The 25,415-nt window shown below is 48.2% G+C and overlaps 1 protein-coding gene across 2 annotated transcripts in view; it reads right to left on the reverse strand.

Annotated features, from left to right (window-relative positions):
* Positions 1-25,415, reverse strand: part of CAMSAP1 (calmodulin regulated spectrin associated protein 1) — a 158,309-nt gene that overhangs the window by 43,176 nt on the left and 89,718 nt on the right. For both annotated transcript variants that reach the window (XM_082262891.1, XM_082262890.1), the window contains one exon: positions 15,514-15,658. In XM_082262891.1, coding sequence (XP_082119017.1) covers positions 15,514-15,658 — 145 coding nt within the window. The remainder of the gene's footprint in view (positions 1-15,513; positions 15,659-25,415) is intronic.

Here is a 25,415-nt window from a genome sequence, read left to right on the forward strand (position 1 = left end):
ATCATGCTTCATGATTTCCATTCCCAGCATCCTTCCCAATCCCTTGTTGACTTTAGCCTGGATTGACGGGTCCCTCAATCTAGCAATATATATCGTTGGAAAAAAAATATCGCAATATATTTATTTTCCAATATCGTGCAGGCCTACTTCCCTGCCCAGCCGATCGTCCAGTCACCAGCGATGCACCACCCCAGCCCCCATAGCGCTCTGCCCCCACCCCAGGAGGTGAATCAGACCACCCACACAGCCCCAGCAAATGTGGGGGGGGTAGGATAGGGGACAGATATAAGGTGGGTGCCTGATGGGAAGGAGGGGAACCCGGGGGTCCGATCGTTTAAAGAGGGGCCCACGCCCCCCACCCCAGCTACTCACCATACCAGGAACTGCTCCAGACAAAACCCCTCGCCATCAAAATGGGGGGCTGCTGCCCAGGAGGAACACTGCGACTCGGGCTGAGACCCGGTCGTATGCGACCTCGCAAGGTGTTTAACTCGCACGCCAGCCCCTGTCCAGTGGGGCAATGTCGCGGCCGGCCTAATACGGAGCGGAGGTCTGCGCACGCTCGCTGGTCAGACTGGGGTAACCACTGGATCTAGATTTTCCAGTCCGCCAGTTGATTGTAGATCTCACAGGAAAAACCAGGAGAAAAAAAAGAAGTATATCCCCTGGGACTGCCCATAGGCATAGCCAGATTCTTTTTCTGCCTGGTGTCCTACTCCTGTAGGGGTCAATATAACCCAATAGTTATGAAGATCAGGAGCTGTGTCCGTCAATGAACGAAAAGAGTAACTATTTTTTGTAATATTTTCGATTATAAAATTAAGAGGGCAAAAAAAAACGAGTGCAATATTTGACACTTTTTTGATAAACTAACTCATCAATATCTGGTTCGATGAATAGAGTAGCAATTCTCAATGAATTCTCAAGGTGCTCATCAGATATTTTGATGCTAATGTTGCCCAATGTGTGCTTCATCCTTGAAAATAGTTGATCACAAATATAGATGCTGCTAGAAATGGATGACATGAATAAAGCATGATTGTGAAGAGTGGGAGACTTTTTTTTGGGAAGATAAAACTTCAAAAAATCTACTAAAGAGACAATGTCAACTTTTTCTTTGGCCACATATGTTCTCGAAATGTAAACACGCACAAAAAAAAAAAAATCAACATTTTTAAATTTACAATTTTGTGTTCCGCTACATGCAGCCAGTAGGCTGCAGGTTGGACACCCCTGATCTAAATGATTACTCATTCAAAAGGGGACCAGTGCAATCAAGAGCCAGGAACCAAAAAGGTAAAGGGATAGGGTAAAGGGACTAAAATATTTTGGTTTATCTACTGTGCAGGAAATACCTTCCATATCATATGGGAATTCCAAAAACGTAAGAACTAACTCTTTGTGATGTATATATTGTAAACTACACAAAGCTGTACAGAAATATAGCAAATTACTATATATATATATATATATATATATATATATATATATATATTTGTGACAGAAAACAGTCAAAAAAGTGCTCAACACCGTATGATGCTCAACTCAAACAAAAAACCCACAGAAGTGACTCTACCATCTATTCTTTAAGACACACAGAGGCAAGCCTGGAACCTATGACAATCCACCCACTTATTACAGCCATTTTTTTTTTATAAGAGGACTGCTCATCTAAGGAATGGGTATGTAATTTGCTATATTTTCATACAGCTTTATGTATTTTGGACTAAACACTTCTCAAAGAGATGGTTAGAACAATTTTAAAATTCCCATTTGATACAGAACACAATTCGAACAAAACCCAACAAAAATACATTTAGGAGTCCCTTTCCCCTGTTCTTTTAAGTTCAGTTCATGGCTCTGCTAATTGCACTGGACCATTTGAATCCGTAATCCTTTAAATGTTTCCATTTTAAACCTATGAGGGAATTAATCAGTGGCTGCACCACTCTACTAAGATGAGAAAAAAGAGAAGACGCTGCTTCTAATTAATAAAAGGGGCGAAAATTATCTGCTCCGTGTTCTTTGCTGTATCTGTGACAGACACGGTACAAAACCAGTTAAGCTGGCAATGCTTTCTCTAATATCTCTGCCAGCCAAAAGAAAATAAAAAATGATGTGTGTGTGTGTGTATATATATATATATATATATATATATATATATATATATATATATATATATATATATACACACACACACACTTATGCCACATATAAACACCCATATACACATCTATCTGGTAGTGCCTTTAATAGGGGGCAAGAGAACCCCATCTGTGCTTGCTACTATTTTAATACAATCCACTCTTCTGACTCAATGGAGAAGATACTGAAGAATTATGTCACTGCCACTGATACATTTCAGGCTCCATTAATTTACAAACCAGCAACGATCAGAGCAGTAAGTTGAAATCTCTCAGCAAGTGGAAGCAAATTTGTAAGCCACTGAACCTGCCTACAGTAGGCAGAATCATAATTAACTTGTTTATGATATTAACATTGTTCCGTCAATGGTACACATAACTTGCAGCCTCACTGGACTGGGCTTTTTTCCATGGGGCGGCATATATGCGTACCTTGCTTTGTGCTGGGAGTGCACCACACAGCGGGCTCCCAGCACAGAGACCAGGCTCTCGGACTAATTAACAGGACCCAGGACTCCTGGCTCCGGGTCACCTGATGGGTTTGATAGCACCTGATTGGTTATCACAGTGATCAGTCACGGTGAGCCTGCCCCTGAATTTACCTCCTCTTCTGAATTGAGAGGAAGATATGCTGTATTTTCCTCTCCATGCAGGAGATGAAGCTGTAAATAAAAAAAATAGATTACGGTTAGATCTAGGTCAGTGCCAGGGTTAGCGTCCGGGTCAAGCGTCACTACATTTTATTTCTAGGTTTATTTTTAAAAAAGCATTTTTGAAATTATCAGCGTCGGTGTGTTTTAGGTAGAGCAACATACACATATGTGGTATCGCTAGGATCATCAGGAGAAAGAAAAAATATTTTTGTTTTTTCTTTGGTGGTAAGTTATGGTAATAGCAAGAAATATACAGCTAAATTAAAAAAAAAAACATTTTTTTTTTTTTTTTTTTTTTAACTATTTTGGGCCAGTTTTTCTTTGACAATCAAATACAAAATCAGGAGATATCCATTACTATTTACCACCAAAAGAAAGCCCAATTTACTAACACGCCAAAGTTTCTTCATGTGAACTACCTTCAGTCATTAAGGGGTTAACCTGAATCCTGCAGGAAAGGAAACTTCTATACTTAACCACTTAAGCCCCGGAAGATTTTACCCCCATTCCGACCAGGGGGTATTTTGCGATTCGGCACTGCGTGACTTTAATGGACAATTGCGCGGTCGTGCGACGCTGTACCTAAACGAATTTGGCGTCCTTTTTTTCCCACAGAGCTTTCTTTTGGTGGTATTTGATCACCTGTGCGATTTTTTGATCACGCGCTATAAACAAAAAAAGAGCGTCAATTTTGCAAAAATAACAATATTTTTCACATTTTTTTTATATGAAATTCCCCCCAAAAAAAATGTAAAAATCAATATTTTTTAACATTTTCGGCCAATTTGTTTTATGCTACCTATGTTTGGTAAAAAAAAAAAATCGCAAAAAGCGTATTTTGATTGGTTTGCGCAAAAGTTATCGCGTTTACTAACAAAGGGAAAGATTTTTGTCATTTTTGTTGTTTTTTTTTTTAACCCGTAATGGCGGCGATCTGCGATTTTTTTTGCGGTACTGCGACATTGCGGCGGACAGATCGGACCCTTGACTAACATTTTTGACACTTTTGGGGTTACCAGTGACATTTCTACAGTAATCAGTGCTATATATATGCACTGTTACTGTAAAAATACACTGGTAGTGAAGGGGTTACCTTTATTTGGGCGGGAGGGGCTGTGTGTGTCCCTAGGGGCGTGCTTTCTACTGTGATTGGCTGTGGCTTGAGCTGTAAGGACACTGATCAACGGATCTACATAGTATATCCATGTGATCAGTGTCTTTACAGCGAGGAGAATGACAGGTGGCTTGTTTACACAAGCTGCCTGACATTCTCCCTCTCCCCCGCCGATCGCCGAGTGGCCGGCGGACATCGGGTCCGCTGGTCACACGCGCGGGGGGGGTCCGTGACCACGCGGGAGCGCGCCTCCGGCGGCGCGCGCTCGCTCCCTAGACCCTCACAAGCAAGCAACGTAGCCCTACGTTAGTTTGCCTGTGAGGGGCTGACCGCCGACGTAGATAGTCGTGCGGCGGTCGGCAAGTGGTTAAAGTAGCACAAAGGGGCACTGGATAAATCTATAATTTTAAAAGCAAGGGAAGGGAGAAAACAGTGCAGACCTCTGGTGTAGTAAAAGGATCAAAGAGCTTTATAAAAAACATATTTTATACTCACAAAATAAAAAATGTGAAAGAGAGCATATAATTCATGAGCCCACTCAACACAGTCACAAGGAAAGGATGGATGAGTAGCCATAGTGTCCGGATCACCGTGTGACCAGCTTACAGGTGAAGAGCTGGGCTGGATGCCAGAAGTCTTTGTGGCTCCTGTTGGGCTCACTCAATCCCAAGGACAGCTCTCAGTGGACCACAAGCTCCAAAGCATGGGGTGTGGGCGGTAAGGCAGACTGATCGCATGCTGGGTGGAAGGTAAACTAGTGATGGAATAACACCTCTGAAACAAAGTGATCAGGAAAGCAAAACAATCCAAATGCCTGCTGCCACTCTGTGGTGTCAACAATAAAAAGTAGAATGGTTACATTGTAATCAAATGTGCAAAAATAACAGAAATGCCAGTTCAAATGTGTTACTGAATAAATAAAAAAAAAACCTGTATGCCAAACTTTAGCACCAGGTGGTTATTCTAATGGAACAAACCCCAAGAGATTTTGAAAACATGGAAGCCTTTAGGCGTCTAAGGATATATGGGCATAGAAAAATCAAAATCCATAAAAACTAGGCCTCGTAGAAGTGAATCTCAGGTAAGTAGTAGGCGTAGGAATACAAAGACGATATATGACAGGTGGTCAGGTCAAGGAGGCCCCACAGTAGATGGGCTTGGCAACCCATAGCAGACCCAAGCACTCTAACAAACCTAAACCAATTGTATAAGCTATGGACCAACAATGTATGCTCCAAAACAGAAGGAAGGGTATAATCTTAATATGTACATCAATAAATTAAAGAATAGTGCAGGCATCTAGCTCTTCGTTCAGACCCTTTAGAGAAAGAAAAAAGTCAAACTTAAAGATCCAGACTGTCTCCCTAGAACAGTCTTTAGAATCTCTCAAATTTAGTTAGCTCCCGGGAGACCGACTCAATGGTATTAAGATGCAGATTGTTGGGATTCTTGTCATAAGGTTTCTTGAAATGTCTGGAAACACAATTTCAGAGAGCCTCTCTCTATGTTACGCCTATGCTCCCCAAAACCTGCCCTCGATGTCCTAATTGTCTTGCCTACATATTGTAGACCACATGGACAAGTGATACAATAAAATCACAAAAGGAGGAGGGGGCCCTGAAAGGCTACGAGACCTTGTCAGTCGATCCAGAGGGACGAAAAAACTTCTTATGAGCCAAAAAGGAGGCCTCACATCTACGACAAGGTTCCTTGCCCTTCGTAGCCTGCGGAAAAAAGGTACTCTTCCCCCTGTGAGACATTTTACAATGTCTTCCAGGGTAGCTCCAAACAGGCTATCTCCTTGAAAGGGAAGATCAGTCAAAGCCTTTCAAGAAGTCTGGTCCGCAGACCAGCATCTGAGCCAAAAGACACGCCGAAGGACCACTGCCGAAACAGAGAGCCGAGCCACTAGGGGAGCCACATCCAAAGAGGCAAAGAACCAGCCAAAGTTTACATGTTGCGGGCCAGTGTGTCTGCCTTCCTGTCAGCCAGATCCCTAAAGGCCGGGGACTCTTCAACCGGAATCATGGTTGCCTTTTTCAATCTGGAACCCGGAGGGACCACCACCGGTGGAACAGTTCACTTCTTAATAAGGGACTCCTCATGGGGGTAACGCCTAGAAAATCGTAGGAACCCCAAGGGGACACTTCGGTCGTCCCCACACTTTAGCGACAACTTTGTCAAAATAGGCAGGGAAAGGAAACCCCTTTGCCCCTTTGGATGGCTTGTGAGTGCAAAAGTCCACAATCTTCAAGGTCCCATGCACAGATACGAGTGCTTCCGCCAGCACCTTTTCGTGCGCAGTTGCAGATGTGGAGGAATCATCCTCACTATTGGAAAATTCCGGGTGTGTAGTTGCAGACCCAGCAGGGAGACCCACGTCTGCGGTGCCCAAATCAGATTCAGGATCTGATGAGACCGATGAGGCAAGGAAAGGCGCGGGGGCACTTTTCGCTAGCCCGTCGCCCGAAAGCCACCTCCACCCAGGACACAAAGGACTCCAGGACCGCTGTTGGTGCATCGATGAATGGTTGGGACCCGGAGGGCCCAGCAGCCTCAGAGAGGGGATCAGGTGGGGAGATGTGTTTCAAAGACTCCATGAGTCACACAAAAAAGGTGTAAAGAACTGCATGGGACAACCCCCACCGCGCTGGCAGCACCACCCGGTCACCAGGCACAAAGCACCAAGCAATCTTCAGCAGAGAAGGATAGAACCCCACCAGACTCATCACCCAGCAGAAACAGGCACCTGCAGCCACCAGGATAATCTGCACTCCAGGTGCGGCAATCAGGAAGTTAAAGAATCCAGAAGTGAGCCCCAAGGGATAAAGGAGGGGCTCTCACTGCCGAAAACCCCGCCCACTGGGCTCCACTGTCATGGCTGCTGCCATTTTCAATGGAAAACTCGCAGGCCAGCCCCCGTCGAGTGGGGCTATGTCGCAGCCAACCTAGCACAGAGGTGAGGTCTGCGTGCGCTTGCTGACCATACTGAGGTGACCACTGGATCTAGATTATCAAGCCCGTCGCCCAGTCCGGCAGTTGATTGTAGATCTCACAGGAAAAACCCAGGTGAAAAAAAAAAAAAAAAAAGTTCCATCTAAAAAGAAAATATTTTGCTAGGACCAGAGATCCCAGCAAGGAACTAGGTCATTACTCCTGACTAGGCAGAAAAAAACCGAGTACCTATAGCAGAAAGAGGGAGTATACCCTCTGGGACTGCCCATAGGCGTAGCCAGACTTTTGCTGCCTAGTGTCCTACTCCTGTAGGGGGCAGTATAACCCAATGGTTATGAAGATCAGGAACTGTGTCCATCAATGAACAAAAGAGAAAAAAAAAAATTATATATATATATATATATATATATATATATATATATATATATATAAACTTTGGGGAGCATCTGGTGTTGGCCCCCTAATCACCTCATGCAACTTGGGATTCTGTTCCTCTCTATTCTTCCTCCAGACTCTGGGACCTTGATTCCCAAATGAAATGCAAAATTGACATTCATCTAAAAAGAGAACTTTGGACCACTGAGCAACAGCCTAGTCCTTTTTTACCTTAGCCCAGATAAGATGCTTCAGACACTGTTTCTGGTTCAGGTGGGGCTTGACACAAGGAATGCCACAGTTGTAGCCAATGTCCTGGACAAGTCTGTGTGTAGCGGCTCTTGAAGCACTGACACCAGCCTGTAGTACACTCCTTATGAATCTCCCCCAAATTCTTGAATGGCCTTGGTTTCACAATCCTCTCAAGGCTGCAGTTCTCTGTTGCTTGAGCACTTATTTCTACCACACTTTTTCCTTCCACTCAACTTTCCAATAATATGCTTGGATACAGCACTGTGAACAGCCAGCAATGATCTTTTGTGAATTACCCTCCTTGTGGAGGGTGTCAATGACTGTCTTCTGGACAATTGTCAAGTCAGCAGTCTTCCCCATGATTGTGTAACCTACTGAACCAGACAGAGACCATTTAAAGGTTCAGGAAACCTTTACAGGTGTTTTAGGTTAATTAGCTTATTAGAGTGACATCATGAGTCTACAATATTGAATTATTTCACAATGTTCTAATTTTCTAAGATACTGAATTGTGGGTTTTCACTAGCTGTAGATCAAAATTAAAAGAAAGAAATGCTTGAAATAACGGATTTTTGTAAAATCTTACCTGTAAAATTACTTTCTCTGAGTCCTCCGACAGTCGCCGCCTCTTCATATTCGTCACAATGGGGTAATTGACCTTTCTCCGTAGGAGTAGCTAGGCAACAGAATATGTCAATATTAAAACTTTTAACATATCCCACCCCCAGGGGGTGGTCCCCTCAGTCAATACCCTCCTACTTCCTGTATCCATACCTCAGTTTCAGTAGAATAGCAGTAGAGTATATAACCAAACCCCAAAAGAGGGGCGGGGGCGGTGACTGTCGGAGGACTCAGAGAAAGGAATTTTACAGGTAAGATTTTACAACAATTCCGTTTTCTCTTACGTCCTCCGACAGTCGCCGCCTCTTCATATTCGTCACAATGGGGACGTCCCAAAGCAGTGCAAACATGAGGGGTGGGAAACGCAGCCGCGCCTAAGGCAACGCAGTCTCCACAGCAGAAACAAAGGAACCTTACCAAAGGAAGGAAACCAGCTGGGTAGCATGAAAAAAACTTGCTCAACAGGAGCAACAACCCAGGAAAAAACAAATAACCTAGGGATAAACGACATCCCAAACAGCCAAGGGCCCAAAAACAAGGGACCCTAAGGTACTGCCGCACTAAGAACCGTGCGGCCAAAGAAAGCATCTGCCGATGCCTGAACATCCACTTTGTAGAATTTTGAGAAGGTTTGAACGGACGACCAAGCCGCCGCCTTACACACCTGGGCCACAGAAGCCCGATGATGACAGGCCCAAAACGTACTCCGAGATCTGGTAGAGTGCGCCTTCACAGGCATAGGGGGAACTTTCCCCTTCAGAGCATAGGCCTGTTCAATGGTCTGTCCGATCCATTTGGCGATGGTAGAAGCCGACGCCGCCATGTCCTTCCGAGGTCCCTCTGGAAGGACAAATAAAAAATCCGACTTGCTAAAAGATTCCGTCGATTTCAGGTAAACCCCGATCGCCCGAACAACATCCAGGGAGTGCAAATCCACCTCCTTTGTAGAGCGAAGGCAAGACAATGTCCTCATCAAGGTGAAATTCCGAGATCCTCTTCGGAAGAAAAGAAGGGTTAGGTCGCAAGACCACCTTATCCAAGTGAATGACCAAATACGGAGATCTGCAGGACAAAGCTGCCAGCTCCGACACCCTGCGAGCCGAAGTGATCGCCACCAAAAACGCGACCTTCTTGGACAACATAGACAACGAAATCTTCCTGATCTGTGCAAAAAGGAGCGTGTTGCAACACGGACAGAACAAGGTTCAAGTCCCATGGAGGCAAAGGTACCCACCTAGGAGGGACCAGATGTCGCACCCATTGAACAAAAGTGCTAACCAAGGGGTTAGACGCCACAGGGCGTTGAAAAAGAACGGCCAGCGCAGAAACCTGGCCCTTGATCGTAGCCAACGCCAAACACTGGTCCACACCCGTTTGAAGGAAGACAACACCCTAGACACCGAGTATGAGCGAGGGGGATACCCCCTGGACTCACACCAGGCAAAATAGGCCTTCCAAGTACGGTAGTAGACTTTCCCCGAGGAAGACTTCCTCGCGTTGACCAAAGTGTGAATGACCTCAGGGGAGAGACCCCTATCCTTCAGGACCTCGGTTTCAACAGCAGGGCCTCAGAGCCAGCGACTGTAAAGCAGGATGGAATATCGGTCCTTGAGACAGAAGATCTTCTCAAAGAGGCAGACGCCACGGACACCACGTCGACCGCCAGATTCACGAGGTCTGCGTACCAAGACCGGCGAGGTCAGTCCGGTGCCACTAGAATCACCGTGTGCGGTTCCGAGGTCAACCTGCGAAAGAACCTGGACAGCAGTTGAATCGGTGGAAATGCATATATCAGTCGATACTGATGCCACGGAGCTACCAACGCGTCCGACGCGTCTGCCCGAGGATCGCGCGTCCTTGTCACGAACCTTTCCACCTTGTTGTTCAGACGAGACACGAACAGGTCTACCTCCGGAAGACCACACTTCGCACACATCTGGAAGACATCCGGGTGGAGGGACCATTCTCCCTGGTCCAGGGTCTGGCGACTGAGATAATCCGCCTGCCCGTTCTCCACCCCCGGAATGTGAACTGCTGTTATCGCCGGGACGTGTGTCTCGGCCCAAGACAGAATGTCGGCCACTTCCCGAGCCGCTCGGGCACTCCTGGTGCCCCCTTGGTGGTTGATGTAGGCCACCGCCGTGGCATTGTCCGTCTGCACCCGAACCGGACGGCCCTGAAGCCTGTCCTTCCAACGTCGAAGGCAGAGATTTATCGCTCGAAATTCCAGAATGTTGATCGGAAGGGAGGATTCCTCCTCTGACCAAGTGCCCTGGGCGGACAGAACGCCCAGAACACCATCCCAGCCCGACAGGCTGGCATCCGTGGTGATCACCGTCCATGAGAAAGGACGAAAAGACTTGCCCCCCGACACCGCCGGGGACTGTAGCCACCACAGAAGATCCCTTCTGGTACGAAGACTCAATGAAATCTGAAGATCCAGAGATTGCGGTTGCCCTTCCCACCTGGACAGGATCTCCGCTTGTAGACCCCGCGTGTGAAACTGGGCGAAGGGAATCGCCTCGAAAGCCGAGACCATCAATCCCAAACATCGGATGCACGTCCGGAGTGACGAGCACGGAACGTCCCTGAGGGACGTGACTTCTTCCTGAAGTGTCCTGAGCTTGTCGTCCGGTAGGAAGACCTTCGCCTGGACCGAGTCCAGGATCATTCCCAGGTAGGGAAGACGAACCAACGGGCACAGCGTCGATTTTGGAAAGTTCATCGTCCAACCAAACTCCCGTAGAGTTTTGCATCGTGACGGACAGGTCTTTCACCAGACCCTGGCTGGTCGCAGACCGAACCAGAATGTCGTCCAGATACCCCAGGACAGATGCCCTGGGCTCTCAACAAGCTAGAACCGGTGCAAGCACCTTGGTGAACACCCGTGGAGCCGAAGCGAGACCAAAGGGTAGCGCCACAAATTGGTAATGAACCTCCGCAATGGCGAATCGAAGGTACCTCTGATGACCCTCGAACATAGGAATGTGAAGGTACGCATCCTTCAAGTCGATGGAGGCCATGAATTCCCCGGAACCAGGGCAGTCACCACCGACCGCAGGGATTCCATGCGGAACTTGTGAACCCGCACAAAGCGGTTCAGAGCTTTTAAGTCCAGAATTGGACGTACCTTGCCCTCCTTCCTGGGCACAGTGAACAGATTGGAATAGAACCCCCTGAAGATTTGAGGGAAAAAATCTGCTCGCCGGCCGAGAGAGAAACTCGATCTTGTAGCCAGATCGAACGATTTCCTGCACCCACCTGTCCCGAACGCGGGCCAGCCAGGGTTGAAGAAAACCGAGCAAACGTCCCCCCACCCCAGAACTGGGTGAGGGTGCCCCTTCAGGCCGCATTGTTATGGGCAGCGGACCCGGACTGGCCAGACTTCTGCTTACCTGTCCACGGCTTCTTTTGGGAGCCTTGACCTCTGAATGGTTTGCCCTCATAGTGCGACCGAAAAGCACGAAAGGACCCCTGAGGGGGTCTAAAAAAAGCATGCCTCTTACCATGAGCAACCTCAGCCTTGTGGGATTGGGGCAAGAGTGTGCTCTTACCACCCGTGATCCCTTTCATCAGCGTATCCAAGGGTTCGCCAAAAAGGCGAGATCCCGTATAGGGTAGATTAGCCAAAGTTATGCGAGAAGATTGGTCCACAGACCAACACTTCAGCCAAATCAGGCGGCGCGACAACACCGCCACGCTGTGCACACGTGCAGCCAACGGGACTATATCCAAGTCCGCATCACACAAATACATGACACCCTGATGGATTTGATCCACCATAGCCAACGTCGCCGGAGGGGCAGAGTCAGCCACCAGGACGCGCCTGAGCACCTGCGTCCAATCCGCGACAGCCTGAGCTGCCATAAGTGAAGCAAAAATAGCTTTCAGCATGGAACCGGTAACCGAGTAAGTATGGCGGGCAAGAGACTCCAGCCTCCTGTCCGTGACATCCCGGAACACCGGGGCATCCTCAGCAGGAATCGCAGTGGACCTATTCAAAACTGCCACCGCGTGATCCAACGTTCATCAGTAGCGGGCGTGAAAGGATAACACAGCTTGAACCTACTCGGCACAGCAGAAGGCTTCCGTATATTGCGCCATTGTTCACCAACAGCGCGCTGAAAATCCTCAGTGCAAGGAAAAATCTGCGATAATTTGCGTCTTCGCTGCGTCCCATAAGAGGCCAGGACGGCAGGAGGACATGGTTCATCCTGCAAACGCAGTTTTTGTTTGATAGAAGCAACCAATTCATCCATTAGTGCAAGCTCTTCAGACGAGCCAGGGGGGGAATTATCAACCCCTTCAACTTCTGCCTCCCCCGCAGACCCCACAAGGTCCACGGACGAGCGGGACCCCGACAAGGTGACCCCAGCCATAGCAGCCCCATCACCATCGCCCTCTGAATCAGAGGAAATTGAAACCCTGGGCCGTTTTGTGGATTGAGCAGCCACAAGCATCTGCACCTGAGCAGCAAGGTTAGCCACGACAGTAGCCAAAAACACCCCCCTCGGGGGAAGCAGCAGCAGTCCCCTGGCCCCCCACTAAGGTGGGAGGAAATTTGCTTTCCTGAGAATCCATGCCCCCAAAAGTGTGTAGGAAAAAAAGGAGTACTGTCCCTTTAATATCGCGGCGAGCGCAGCCCACCGCACACACCGACCCCCACAGGGAGAAACACAAAACATAGGCAAGGAATACAGGGATAAGGAAGATAAACCTGGAGAGACCACTCAGGCTGCTGCACCGATCGCTGTTCTCAGGGTAAAGGAAGCGATGTAACACAGACCGCTCCTATAAAGCCTATGGAAGGCTCCACAAACATGGCCGCCGGTGAGGGACTAGCAAAGGCAGAGCATGCAGCGCTGACATGTGGCCCGAGCTATCGCCGCCAAAATGGCGGCGCTTGGCGCCAAAAACGCCGCTCCTAGCACATAGAAATGGCCAGCATATGCCTGCAGCTATTAATAAAATGGCGGACCACAGCAGCGGCCGCCGCATGTATGCACCAACATGTATAAAATCATGCCCTACAAGCATACAGCATGTCACAAAGATAATCACACAGTTTTAACACTGAACAGTGTACAACAGCCCCCCTCCTTGCAGCCCACAGCAGCATGAAAACAGACAGGGAGCCCAACAGTGTGAAAGACATGCAGGGTTACACAGTCCCAGACTGACACCCACTAAACAGACAGGTCCCCACACAGAGTACACTTACCTTCTAAATGGCGTGGGGAACCCGCACAAGCGATCAAGCCACTGCACATGGGACAGGGAGAGTCGCAGCCAGGACGCAGTAGAACTGCGGTGCGAAACCGCATGGCGTCCAGTGAGGTAGCCACCTCACCACAGCATCCCTGCAGCGAACAGGGATGGGTCGTTCACATATGCCAGGAAAAATACCTGACTGAACGCTCGATGGCAGGCTGGGAAGCCACTGGCCCACAACCTGCGACCAGGGGGGCCAGCCCGAGACCCAGCCCGCACGATCCTCTTCATCAGAAGAACTAACTAATGCTGACAAAAGTAACAGCTAAGTAAAGAGAGAGAAAAACACTCAAAATCAAAAAGAAGATAAAGGCTGAGACAAAAATGCCCCAGCACAGAAACAGCCAGCTAACTCCTAACAGCTAGTCAATGAAACTGAGGTATGGATACAGGAAGTAGGAGGGTATTGACTGAGGGGACCACCCCCTGGGGGTGGGATATGTTAAAAGCTTTAATATTGACATATTCTGTTGCCTAGCTACTCCTACGGAGAAAGGTCAATTACCCCATTGTGACGAATATGAAGAGGCGGCGACTGTCGGAGGACGTAAGAGAAATATCACTGCGTGTGACAAATCTATGTAGGAGTTTCACTTTTTGAATTCCTGAAATAAATAAATTTTTGATGATATTCTAATTTTTTGGGATGCACCTGTATACTGGTAATATGTTATTTTTTAAAAGGCACTTTGATCCTTTTACTACACCAGAAGTCTGTTCTGTTTTCTAGAGGTGGTGGACTTGAGACTTGCTTGACTAAAATTAATAAAAGACTAGACTTAACTTTGACTTGAGACATATGACAATAATAACAATAACTAAGTAATTAAATATTTGCATTTTCTCAAGATGTGTTAAAGCAAAATTAATGTGCCTGTTATGTTTCTGACACCACAGTCACTTAAAACACCTCAGTGAGTTCTGATTTTAGGACACTGGCTGTTTAACAATGGAAATACTTAACATGTTTTTAGTGACTGTGGTGTTGAAACATGATCGGACGAAGGATTTTGAGCTGTTTGGGCATTCAAAGGGTTTCTTTAATGTGCCAAGAAAAAAAGCACTAAGCAGTTTTGTTAATGTTGAAAATAAAACAAAACCTTTCCTGACCACTGACTTTTAACTGATTTAAAGGTGAAAATTGGGGTAGATCAGTATTTTGACTTGATCAAAATAAATGACTTGACTTGCTTGACTTCTAGCAGGGACTCGACTTGACTTGCTTGCTTTTCGACCACAGTAACTTGGGACTTGCTTGAGACTTGAAGGTTAAGACTTGAGACTTGCTTGTGACTTGCAAATGTGTGACTAAAGCCCCATACACACACGCAGATCGTCGTCATACAAACGTCGGCGGACGAAAGATCTGCCGATTGTATGCGTGTTAGTATGGTGCCTCCGACAGCTGTCTGCACACAATCCGCGGACAAGAGTCTTTCTTGCAAACATGAAAATTTTTGTCTGCGGACACCAGAACCGACAATTGTTTGCCTGTCAGTACAGAAATCAGCCGACAGACCGCAGATTTGCAAGACTGGGCATGCTCAGAAAATAAAAAACACAGGGAAAGTTAACCATTACATGACATCACTTCTGCAGTCAGCTGAAGTCTGCGGACAAAATTCTTGTGCTGTCCTTGTGCTGTCTTTGCACTTTTCAACAGACACCGACATCCCGGGGAGAAAAGACGAACATTTGTATGACTACGATCTGCGTGTGTGTATGGGGCTTTACTCCCATGTCTGCCGTTTTCTTCCTTTCCCTTGCTTTTGTATTCATAGGAGGAGTTCCCTCTCCCTGATTACAGTAGCACTCCTCTTCGTGTGTAGTAGTTGTGTGTCCAGGTGTTGGGCTACCCGCTCAGTAGTTCACATTTATTGATCGCTGTATTTATATTTACATTTATAATTTGAGGTCATATTTAGGTCACACACAGCTTTTTGGTTTGTTATGGTCAATTCAGTTAGAAAGTAGCGCTGCAAGTCGAAAACCTTCCTGGTGTAAGGCTTTGTGGTAAATCTAAAATTCGGCCAAGCCTATAGCTGTCATGCCTGCTCACTAAAGAAATCAGGTTTATCCTAACAAAAAAAGCAGTGAAGAAATAAAAAGAAAAAATGAATTCACTAACTTCTCCGTGTCCTCTGGCTGCAGGTAGCTTCGTGTTTCACTGTGAGAATCTACGGCAGTTGATGGACTTGCCATGAAACTCCGCTTTGTGGCATTGGAAATAGGAATCTGAGGTCTGCCGCCTTTGTTAGACAATACTAATTTAGCTGGAAAAGGTAAAGAAACAAAAATCTGGAAGTTAGTATTGCAGTCTCAGCTGGGAGAGAGACAAATTTTAAAGTGCACAAAGACTGGAAATACACAAGAGAGACTGAAGTAAATTTGCTTATCCTGGATTTCAATAAAAACAAATAGTGCAGCACAAAATGATTTCAAGAAAAGTTCATATGTAAAGCACACAGAAGGAGTTTTATTGCAAGAAGGCTTTGTTTCCACTAGTGAGACTTGTTGTGCGTCTTGACACCTGTCAAGTCCCACGACAAGTCAAAACCTATTAATTTCAATTAGGACCGCTCTAACTGCTGCGACTCAAGACACAGCGACTTGAGAAAAGGTTTTTGAACTACTTTTGGACGACTTCAGTGTGACTTGTCCCTCATAGAAGGTAGTCGCACTGAAGTCCACAGAAGTAGTCGCAAACAAGTCGCACTACAAAGTCACACTTGAAATCGCGCAACTTTGTAGGCGCATTAGTGGAAACGTAGCCTAAATAAGCATTTATTTTCATAACCAGCGAGCATGCTTTTTATTTATGTTTATACATGTACGAGCGGATATCTAGGAGGTCCTGCTACCCTTACTCACTTGACTGGAGTTTGACATCACTGCTGCTATATACACTGTGATACCATCTAAGGGGAAAAGTGTTTATGACCTACTGGTAATGCAGGGGTCCCTGGATGAGGTGAGAGCAGTGTTCTGCTTTTAGTGGAACCTGGAGTTCTTGATTCCTTTCCTCTGCGCTGACCAGCTGGATCTGGGTGTTGGATTTAATGGACTCTGTGGGCTTTACATATGTCTGCTCACTTTTTAACATTTTTGCGCTGCACTATTTGTTTTTAATGTATTCTGTCATTTAGTGATATGCCATTAGTGTTCAGCTCGCAATACTTTTAGGGTTCATCTTTTGGGCTGATTGAATTTTTGTATACTATCCTGGATTTCAGCTTTAAGCTACTGCTTAGCCAGTTTCTCCCACACAACTAAACACATAGTTGAATTCTCAGCTGAGAGGTGGACTTAAGATTGTCATACAGTATGGTACATAATTGATGTACAATCCTCTTTTAGGTGCAGCCAAGTGCATTCATTGATGGCCTTAGAAGAAAAAACGGAATTTTTGTAAAATCATACCTGTAAAATTCCTTTCTCTGAGTCCTCCGACAGTCGCCGCCTCTTCATATTCGTCACTATGGGGTTATTGACCTTTGCTCCGTAGGAGTAGCTAGGCAACAGAATATGTCAATATCAAAGCTTTTAGCATATCCCACCCCCAGGGGGTGGTCCCCTCAGTCAATACCCTCCTGCTTCCTGTATCCATACCTCAGTTTCAGTAGTATAGCAGTAGAGTACATAAACCCCAAAAGAGGGGCGGGGCGGCAACTGTCGGAGGACTCAGCGAAAGGAATTTTACAGGTAAGATTTTACAAAAATTCCGTTTTCTCTTACGTCCTCCGACAGTCGCCGCCTCTTCATATTCGTCACTATGGGGACGTCCCAAAGCAGTGTAGACATGAGGGGTGGGAAACGCAGCCGCGCCTAAGGCAACGCAGTACCCACAGCAGAAAAAAAGGAACCTTACCAAAAGGAAGGAAACCAGCTGGGCAGCATGAGAAAAACTTGCTCAACAGGAGCAACAACCCAGGAAAAACAAATAACCTAGGGATAAAAACATCCCAAACAGCCAAGGGCCCAAAAACATGGGACCCTAAGGCACTGCCGCACTAAGAACCTTGTGGCCAAAGGAAGCATCTGCCGATGCCTGAACATTCACTTTGTAGAACTTTGAGAAGGTGTGAACGGACGACCAAGTCGCCGCCTTACACACCTGGGCCACAGAAGCCAGATGATGACAGGCCCAAGACGTACTCAGAGATCTGGTAGAGTGCGCCTTCACAGGCATAGGGGGAACTTTCCCCTTCAAAGCATAGGCCTGTTCAATGGTCTGTCTGATCCATTTGGCGATGGTAGAAGCCGACGCCGCCATGCCCTTCCGAGGTCCCTCTGGAAGGACAAATAAAGAATCCGACTTGCTAAAAGATTCCGTCGATTTCAGGTAATCCTCTTCGGAAGAAAAGAAGGGTTAGGTCGCAAGACCACCTTATCCAAGTGAAGCACCAAATACGGAGATCGGCAGGACAAAGCTGCCAGCTCCGACACTCTGCGAGCCGAAGTGATCGCCACCAAAAAGGCGACCTTTTTGGACAACAAGATCTCCCTGATCTTTTCAAAAGGAGCATGTTGCAACACGGACAGAACAAGGTTCAAGTCCCATGGAGGCAAAGGCTCCCTCCTAGGAGGGACCAGGTGTCGCACCCCTTGAACAAAAGTGCTAACCAAGGAGTTAGACGCCACAGGGCGTTGAAAAAGAACGGCCAGCGCAGAAATCTGACCCTTAATCGTGGCCTACGCCAAACGCTGGTCCACACCCGTTTGAAACACCCTAGACACCGAGTATGAGCGAGGGGAAAACCCCCTGGACTCACACCAGACAAAATAGGCCTTCCAAGTATGGTAGTAAACCTTCCCCGAAGAGGTCTTCCTAGCGTTGATCAAAGTGTGAATGACCCCAGGGGAGAGACCCCTATCCTTCAGGACCTCGGTTTCAACAGCCAGGCCGTCAAAGCCAGCGACTGTAAAGCAGGATGGAATATCGGTCCCTGAGACAGGAGATCTTCTCGAAGAGGCAGACGCCACGGAGCGTCGACCGCCAGATTCACGAGGTCTGCGTACCAAGACCGGTGAGGCCAGTCTGGCGCCACCAGAATCACCGTGAGGGGTTCCGAGGTCAACCTGCGAAGGAACCTGGATAGCAGCTGAATCGGTGGAAATGCATACATCAGTCGATACTGATGCCACGGAGCCACTAACGCGTCTGCCCGAGGATCGCGCGTCCTTGCCACGAACCTTTCCACCTTGTTGTTCAGACAAGACGCGAACAGGTCCACATCCGGAAGACCCCACTTCGCGCACAACATCTGGAAGACATCCGGGTGGAGGGACCATTCCCCCTGGTCCAGGGTCTGGCGACCCAGATAATCCGCCTGCCAGTTCTCCACCCCCGGAATGTGAAACGCCGTTATCGCCGGGACGTGCGTCTCGGCCCAAGACAGAATGTCGGCTACTTCCCGAGCCGCTCGGGCACTCCTGGTGCCCCCTTGGTGGTTGATGTAGGCCACCGCTGTGGCATTGTCCGTCTGCACCCGAACCGGACGGCCCTGCAGCCTGTCCGTCCAACGTCGAAGGCAGAGGTTTATCGCTCGCAATTCCAGAACGTTGATCGGAAGGGAGGATTCCCCCTCCTACCAAGTATCCTGGGCGGACAGAACGCCCAGACCACCACCCCAGCCCGACAGGCTGGCATCCGTGGTGATCACCGTCCACGAGAAAGGGCGAAAAGACTTGCCCCCCCGACACCGCCAGGGACTGTAGCCACCACAGAAGATCCCTTCTGGTGCGATGGCTCAATGAAATCTGGAGATCCAGAGATTGCGGTCGCCCGTCCCACCTGGACCGGATCTCCGCTTGGAGACCCCGCGTGTGAAACTGGGCGAAGGGAATCGCCTCGAAAGCCGAGACCATCAATCCCAGACACCGCATGCACGTCCGGAGGGACGAGCACGGAACGTCCCTGAGGGACCTGACTTCTTCCTGAAGCGTCCTGAGCTCGTCGTCCGGCAGGAAGACTCTCGCCTGAACCGAGTCCAGGATCATTCCCAGGTAGGGAAGACGGACCGACGGGCACAGCGTCGATTTTGGAAAGTTTATCGTCCAACCAAACTCCTGTAGAGTCTGCATCGTGACGGACAGGTCTTTCACCAGACCCTGACTGGTCGCAGATCGAACCAGAATGTCGTCCAGATACCCCAGGATCGAGATGCCCTGGGCTCTCAATAAAGCCAGAACCGGTGCAAGCACCTTGGTGAACACCCGCGGAGCTGAAGCGAGACCAAAGGGCAACGCCACGAATTGGTAATGATCCTCCGCAATGGCGAATCGAAGGTACCTCTGGTGACCCTCGAAAATGGGGATGTGAAGGTACGCATCCTTCAAATCGATGGAGGCCATGAATTCTCCCGGAACCAGGGCAGCCACCACCGATCGCAGGGACTCCATGAGGAACTTGCGAACCCGCACAAAGCGGTTCAGAGCTTTTAAGTACAGAATTGGATGTACCTTGCCCTCCTTTCTGGGCACAGTGAACAGATTGGAATAGAAACCCCGAAATCTGTCCCGATGAGGCACCGGCACTACCACCCCCTGAGCCCGCAGGTCCCGCACCGCCAGGTGCAGATCCCGCAAACGCTCCGGAGACAGTTGAAGATTTGAGGGAAAAAATCTGCTCGCCGGCCGAGAGAGAAACTCGATCTTGTAACCAGACCGAACGATCTCCTGAACCCACCTGTCCCAAACGCGGGAAAGCCAGGGTTGAAGAAAAACGAGCAAAGGTCCCCCCACCCCAGAACTGGGTGAGGGCGCCCCTTCAGGCCACATTGTTATGGGCAGCAGACCCAGACTGGCCGGACTTCTGCTTACCTGTCCACGGCTTCTTCTGGGAGCCTTGGCCTTTGAAGGGCTTGCCCTTATAGTGCGACCGAAAGGCACGAAAGGACCCCTGAGAGGGTCAAAACGAAGCATGCTTCTTACCATGAGCAACCTTAGGCTTGTGAGACTGGGGCAAGAGCGTGCTCTTACCCCCAGTGATCCCCTTTATCAGCGTATCCAAGGATTCACCAAAAAGGCGAGATCCCGTATATGGTAGATTAGCTAAAGTTTTGCGAGAAGATTGGTCCACAGACCAACATTTCAGCCAAATCAGGCGGCGTGTCAACACCGCCCCGCTGTGCACACGTGCAGCCAAAGGGACTATATCCAAGTCCGCATCACACAAATACATGACACCCTTATGAATTTGATCCACCATAGCCAATGTTGCCGGCGGGGCAGAGTCAGCCACCAGGATGCGCCTGAGCACCTGCGTCCAATCCGCGACAGCCTGAGCCGCCATAAGGGAAGCAAAAATAGCTTTCAGCATGGAACCGGTAACCGTGTAAGTATGGCGGGCAAGAGACTCCAGTCTCCTGTCCGTGGGATCCCGGAACACCGGAGTATACTCCGCCGGAATCGCAGTAGACTTATTCAAAACTGCCACCGCGTGATCCACCGGAGGCGGTACACACCAACGTTCATCAGTAGCGGGTGTGAAGGGATAACGCAGCTTGAACCTACTTGGCACAGCAAAAGGCTTCTTTAAATTGCGCCATTGTTCACTAACAGCGCGCTGAAAATCCGCAGTGCAAGGAAAAACCTGCAATGATTTGCGTCTTCGCTGCGTCCCATAAGAGGCCAGGAAGGCAGGAGGACATGGTTCATCCTGCAAATGCAGTGTTTGTTTGATAGAAGCAACCAACTCATCCATGATTGCAAGCTCTTCAGACGAGCCAGGGGGGGGAATTATCAACCCCTTCAACCTCAGCCTCCCCTTCAGACCCCACAAGGTCCAGGGACGAACAGGACCCCGATAGTGGGACCCCAGCCATAGCAGCCCCATCACCATCGCCCTCTGAATCAGAGGAAATTGAAACTCTGGGCCGTTTTGTGGATTGAGCAGCCACAAGCATCTGCACCTGAGCAGCTAGGTTAGCCACAATGGTAGCCAAATCACCCCCCTCGGGGGAAGCAGCAGCCCCTTGGCCCCCCACTAAAGTGGGAGGAAATTTGCTTTCCTGAGAATCCATGCCCCAAAAGTTTGCAGGAAAAAAAGGGGTACTGCCCCTTTAAGATCGCAGCGAGCGTAGCCCACCGCACACACAGCACACACCGACCCCCACAGGGAGAAGAACAAAACTAGGCAAGGAATACAGGAATAAGGAAAATAAACCTGGAGAGATCACTCAGGCTGCTGCACCGATCGCTGTTCTCAGGGCAAAGGAAGTGATGCAATACTGACCGCTCCTATAAAGCCTATGGAAGGCTACACAAACATGGCCGCCGGTGGAGGACTGTAAAGGCAGAGATCATGCAGCGCTGACATGTGGCCTGAGCGATCACCGCCAAAATGGCGGCGCTTGGCGCCAAAACGCCGCTCTCCCACACAGTATCGGCCACCATAAGCCTGCTGCAACAAAATGGCGGATCGCAGCAGCGGTCGCCGCATGTATGCCCACAAACATGTCTCACATCATGCCCCACAGCATACAGCATGTCACACAGAAAAAAAAACACAGCCTGTTACACAGAAACAGAGCAGAAGAGCCCCCCCCCTTGCAGCCCACAGAAAGCAGCAATCCAGACAGGGAGCCTAATAGTGTTTACAGACATGCAGGGTTACAGTGTCTCAGACTGACACCCACTAAACAGACAGGTCCCCACACAGAGTACACTTACCTTCTGAATGGCGTGGGGAGCCCGCACAAGCGATCAAGCCGCTGCACAGAGGACAGGGAGAGTCACAGCCAGGACGCAGTAGAACTGCGGTGCGAAACCGCATGGCGTCCAGTGAGGTAGCCACCTCACCGCAGCATCCCTGCAGCGAACAGGGATGGGTCGTTCACACATGCCAGGAAAAAACCTGACTGAACGCTCGATGGCAGGCTGGGAAGCCACTGGCCCTGAGCCCCGGAAAACCAGGGAGGCCAGCCCGAGACCCAGCTCCGCACGATCATCTTCATCAGAAGAATCTAACTAGTGCTGAAAAAATAAACCGCTAAATAATAGGAAGAGAAAAAAACTTCAAATAAAATCAAAAGAGAAAAGAAGCTGAGACTGAAGAGCCCCAGCACAGAATCAGTCAGCCTACTCCTGAGCTAGACAATTGAAACTGAGGTATGGATACAGGAAGCAGGAGGGTATTGACTGAGGGGACCACCCCCTGGGGGTGGGATATGCTAAAAGCTTTGATATTGACATATTCTGTTGCCTAGCTACTCCTACGGAGCAAAGGTCAATAACCCCATAGTGACGAATATGAAGAGGCGGCGACTGTCGGAGGACGTAAGAGAAAGAGGTTTGTGAGAAGGAACTACCTAAAAAAGGGGCTTGCCGGGCGACTGTCTTTATCCCTCCCAATAAAATCTGAGCATATACATCATCTGCATATAGTAAATACTGTTGTATAATATTCCTAATCCTTATAAACTATGCACCATGGAAAATATCAGTACATGTTGAGAATCAGCATCCCGGCAATTGATTTATATCAACGGTTTCCCATCTTATCTCTAGCTATACACATTTCTGTTCTCAATGACGCTCCAGAATAGCCCCATTGGTAAAGCCAGTTACACATAAGTGTGGCTTCCTTTTCCAAATCACTCCCGTTGCAACAGATTCTGCACTGTCTGAAGCACTGACCCACCAGGATACCCCGAATGGTCAGGATGCCCTGAATCTGCCCTCAGGATCATGTTGCCCGAGAGTGGCTTCCTATGAAGACTAGTGGTGACTCTTCCATCCCCACATAAAAGCATCACATCAAGGAATGGTACTGAATTGCACTGAGGAAAGGCTTTTCTCTGGCCACTCCGCCATAAAGTCCAGATCAGTGGAGACCTGTAGTGATGGGTGTCATTATGGAAATATGTCCCCTCTCTTCACAGGATATGTCTGGAGCTCAGTCAGAGTGACCATGGGGTTTGTGGTCACCTCTCTTACTAAGGCCCCTCTCTGGTTGCTCAGTTTGGCTGTGTGATCAGCTCTTGTAAAAGTCCTGGTTGTACCAAATGTCCTCATTTGAGAATTATGGAGGCCACTGTGCTGGAACCATCAGCGCAGCAGAAATGTTTTTGTAGCCTTCCCCAGATATTGCTTTGATGTACCTTGCAATATTTCCTGTCTCTGAGTCTCGAATGCAGTACCTGATACATTGTCAGCTGTGAGGCCTTTAGAGAGAAGTCAATCAATTCAATTTACCACAGGTGGAGTCCAAACAAGGTATAGCAACAATCAAGAGAATTGGGAGGAACCTTAGCTAAATTTCAGGTGTTGTTGCAAAGAGTCTGAATAATTATGCTAATAGGATATTTCAGTTTTTTTGCTTTTCATATATTTGCAAACAACTCTAAAATTCTGTTTTCATTTTGTCATTATGGGGTACTGAGCGTAGATTGAGGGAAAAAAAGAAAAAGGAATTTAAACAATTGTAGTATCAGGCTGCAACATAAAATTGAAAGAAGTTAAAGCGGAGTTCCACCCAAAAGTGGAACTTCCGCTTTAGGTAGTCCTAACCCCCTGACATGCCACATTTGGCATGTAATTTTTTTCGCGGAGCGTCGCAGCCGGGTGCCCACACCAGTGATGCCGGCGCCGCCGAGACCAGAGAGAGAGGATTGAGGGTTCGGGTGGCCGCATCGCTGGACCGTGGGACAGGTGAGTGTGTGTTTATTAAAAGTCAGCAGCTACACTTTTTGTAGCTGCTGACTTTTAATAAGCACAGAAAAGGCTGGAACTCCGCTTTAAGGGGGTCTAAATTAGGAGGTGCACTGAATGGAAATTTTGGTGCAGAACCCGAAACCAAAAATGCAGGATGCAATTGGCCGAAAACGACAGTTAAAAAAAAAAAATAAGTAAATATTATATATTTAACTTTTTAATATCATGAATTTAAATAAATATGAATTTAATGTCAGCCATTATTGGCACCTTTAGCGCAAGAAAAGCTCAAGAAAAATGCATTCCTTGTAATTCTATGTACCGTATATACTCGAGTATAAGCCGAGTTTATCAGCACATTTTTTTGTGCTGAAAACTTCCCCCTCGACTCATACACTCATACTCGAGTCAAAAAAAAAAAAAGTCCCCAGCCGGCCCGACGTGCTCCTAAAGCACCTTAGATTTAAACCAAACGTATACGAGCTTTCCCGAGCGGCGCATGCGCAATGACCTATTGGCGCCAGTCGCCATTTTTAAATCTAAGGCGCCTCAGGAACAGGCGAGACTCCTCCACAGCCGCACTATCTGCCATTATGCGGGGATGCGTGCATACTACGAGAGATGCAGTGCTGCGGGCATGGTACACCTGTACCGTGCCCGCAGCCCCGCATTCTCGTGTACCATGCCCGCAGCCCCGCATTCTCCTGTACCATGCCCGCAGCCCCGCATTCTCCTGTACCATGCCGGCAGCCCCGCATTCTCCTGTACCATGCCCGCAGTCCTGCATTCTCCTGTACCATGCCCGCAGCCCTGCATTCTGCTGTACGCATTCCCACAGCCCTGCATTCTCCTGTACACATTCCCAAAGAAGCAACAAGCCCCATAAACAGCAGCCTGCAAAACCTTGCGGCCAATAAAAGGTATCCGCAGATGCCAACAAATGCACTTTATAAAATTTTGTGAAAGTGTGCATCGACGACCAAGTACCGTTCCTGACGCCTGATGACAAAAGGCCCAAGAAGCACTAAGCGCCCACGTAGAGTGCGCCTTCACAGGGAAAGGAAGAACCTGACCCTTAATTGAAAAGGCATGAGTCACCGTCTGATTTCTGATACATCTAGAAATGGTCGCAGAAGAAGCGGATAGTCCTTTTCGAGGTCCATCCGTAAGCACAAATAGTGGGTCTGACTTCCTAAAAGACTCCGTAGCTGCCAGGTACCCCCGAATGTCTCGAACCACATCCAGGGAATGCCCTGTAATTTCCTTAGAACATTTTGGCCTGAGAAAGAAGGCAACACAATGTCCTCATTCAGATGGAAATCGGAGACCACGTTCGGAAGGGACGACGGACATGGGGCTAAGAACCACTTTATC

This window comes from Pelophylax lessonae (genome assembly GCF_965119305.1).
Source record: "Pelophylax lessonae genome assembly, chromosome: 7".
NCBI classification, from domain to species: domain Eukaryota; kingdom Metazoa; phylum Chordata; class Amphibia; order Anura; family Ranidae; genus Pelophylax; species Pelophylax lessonae.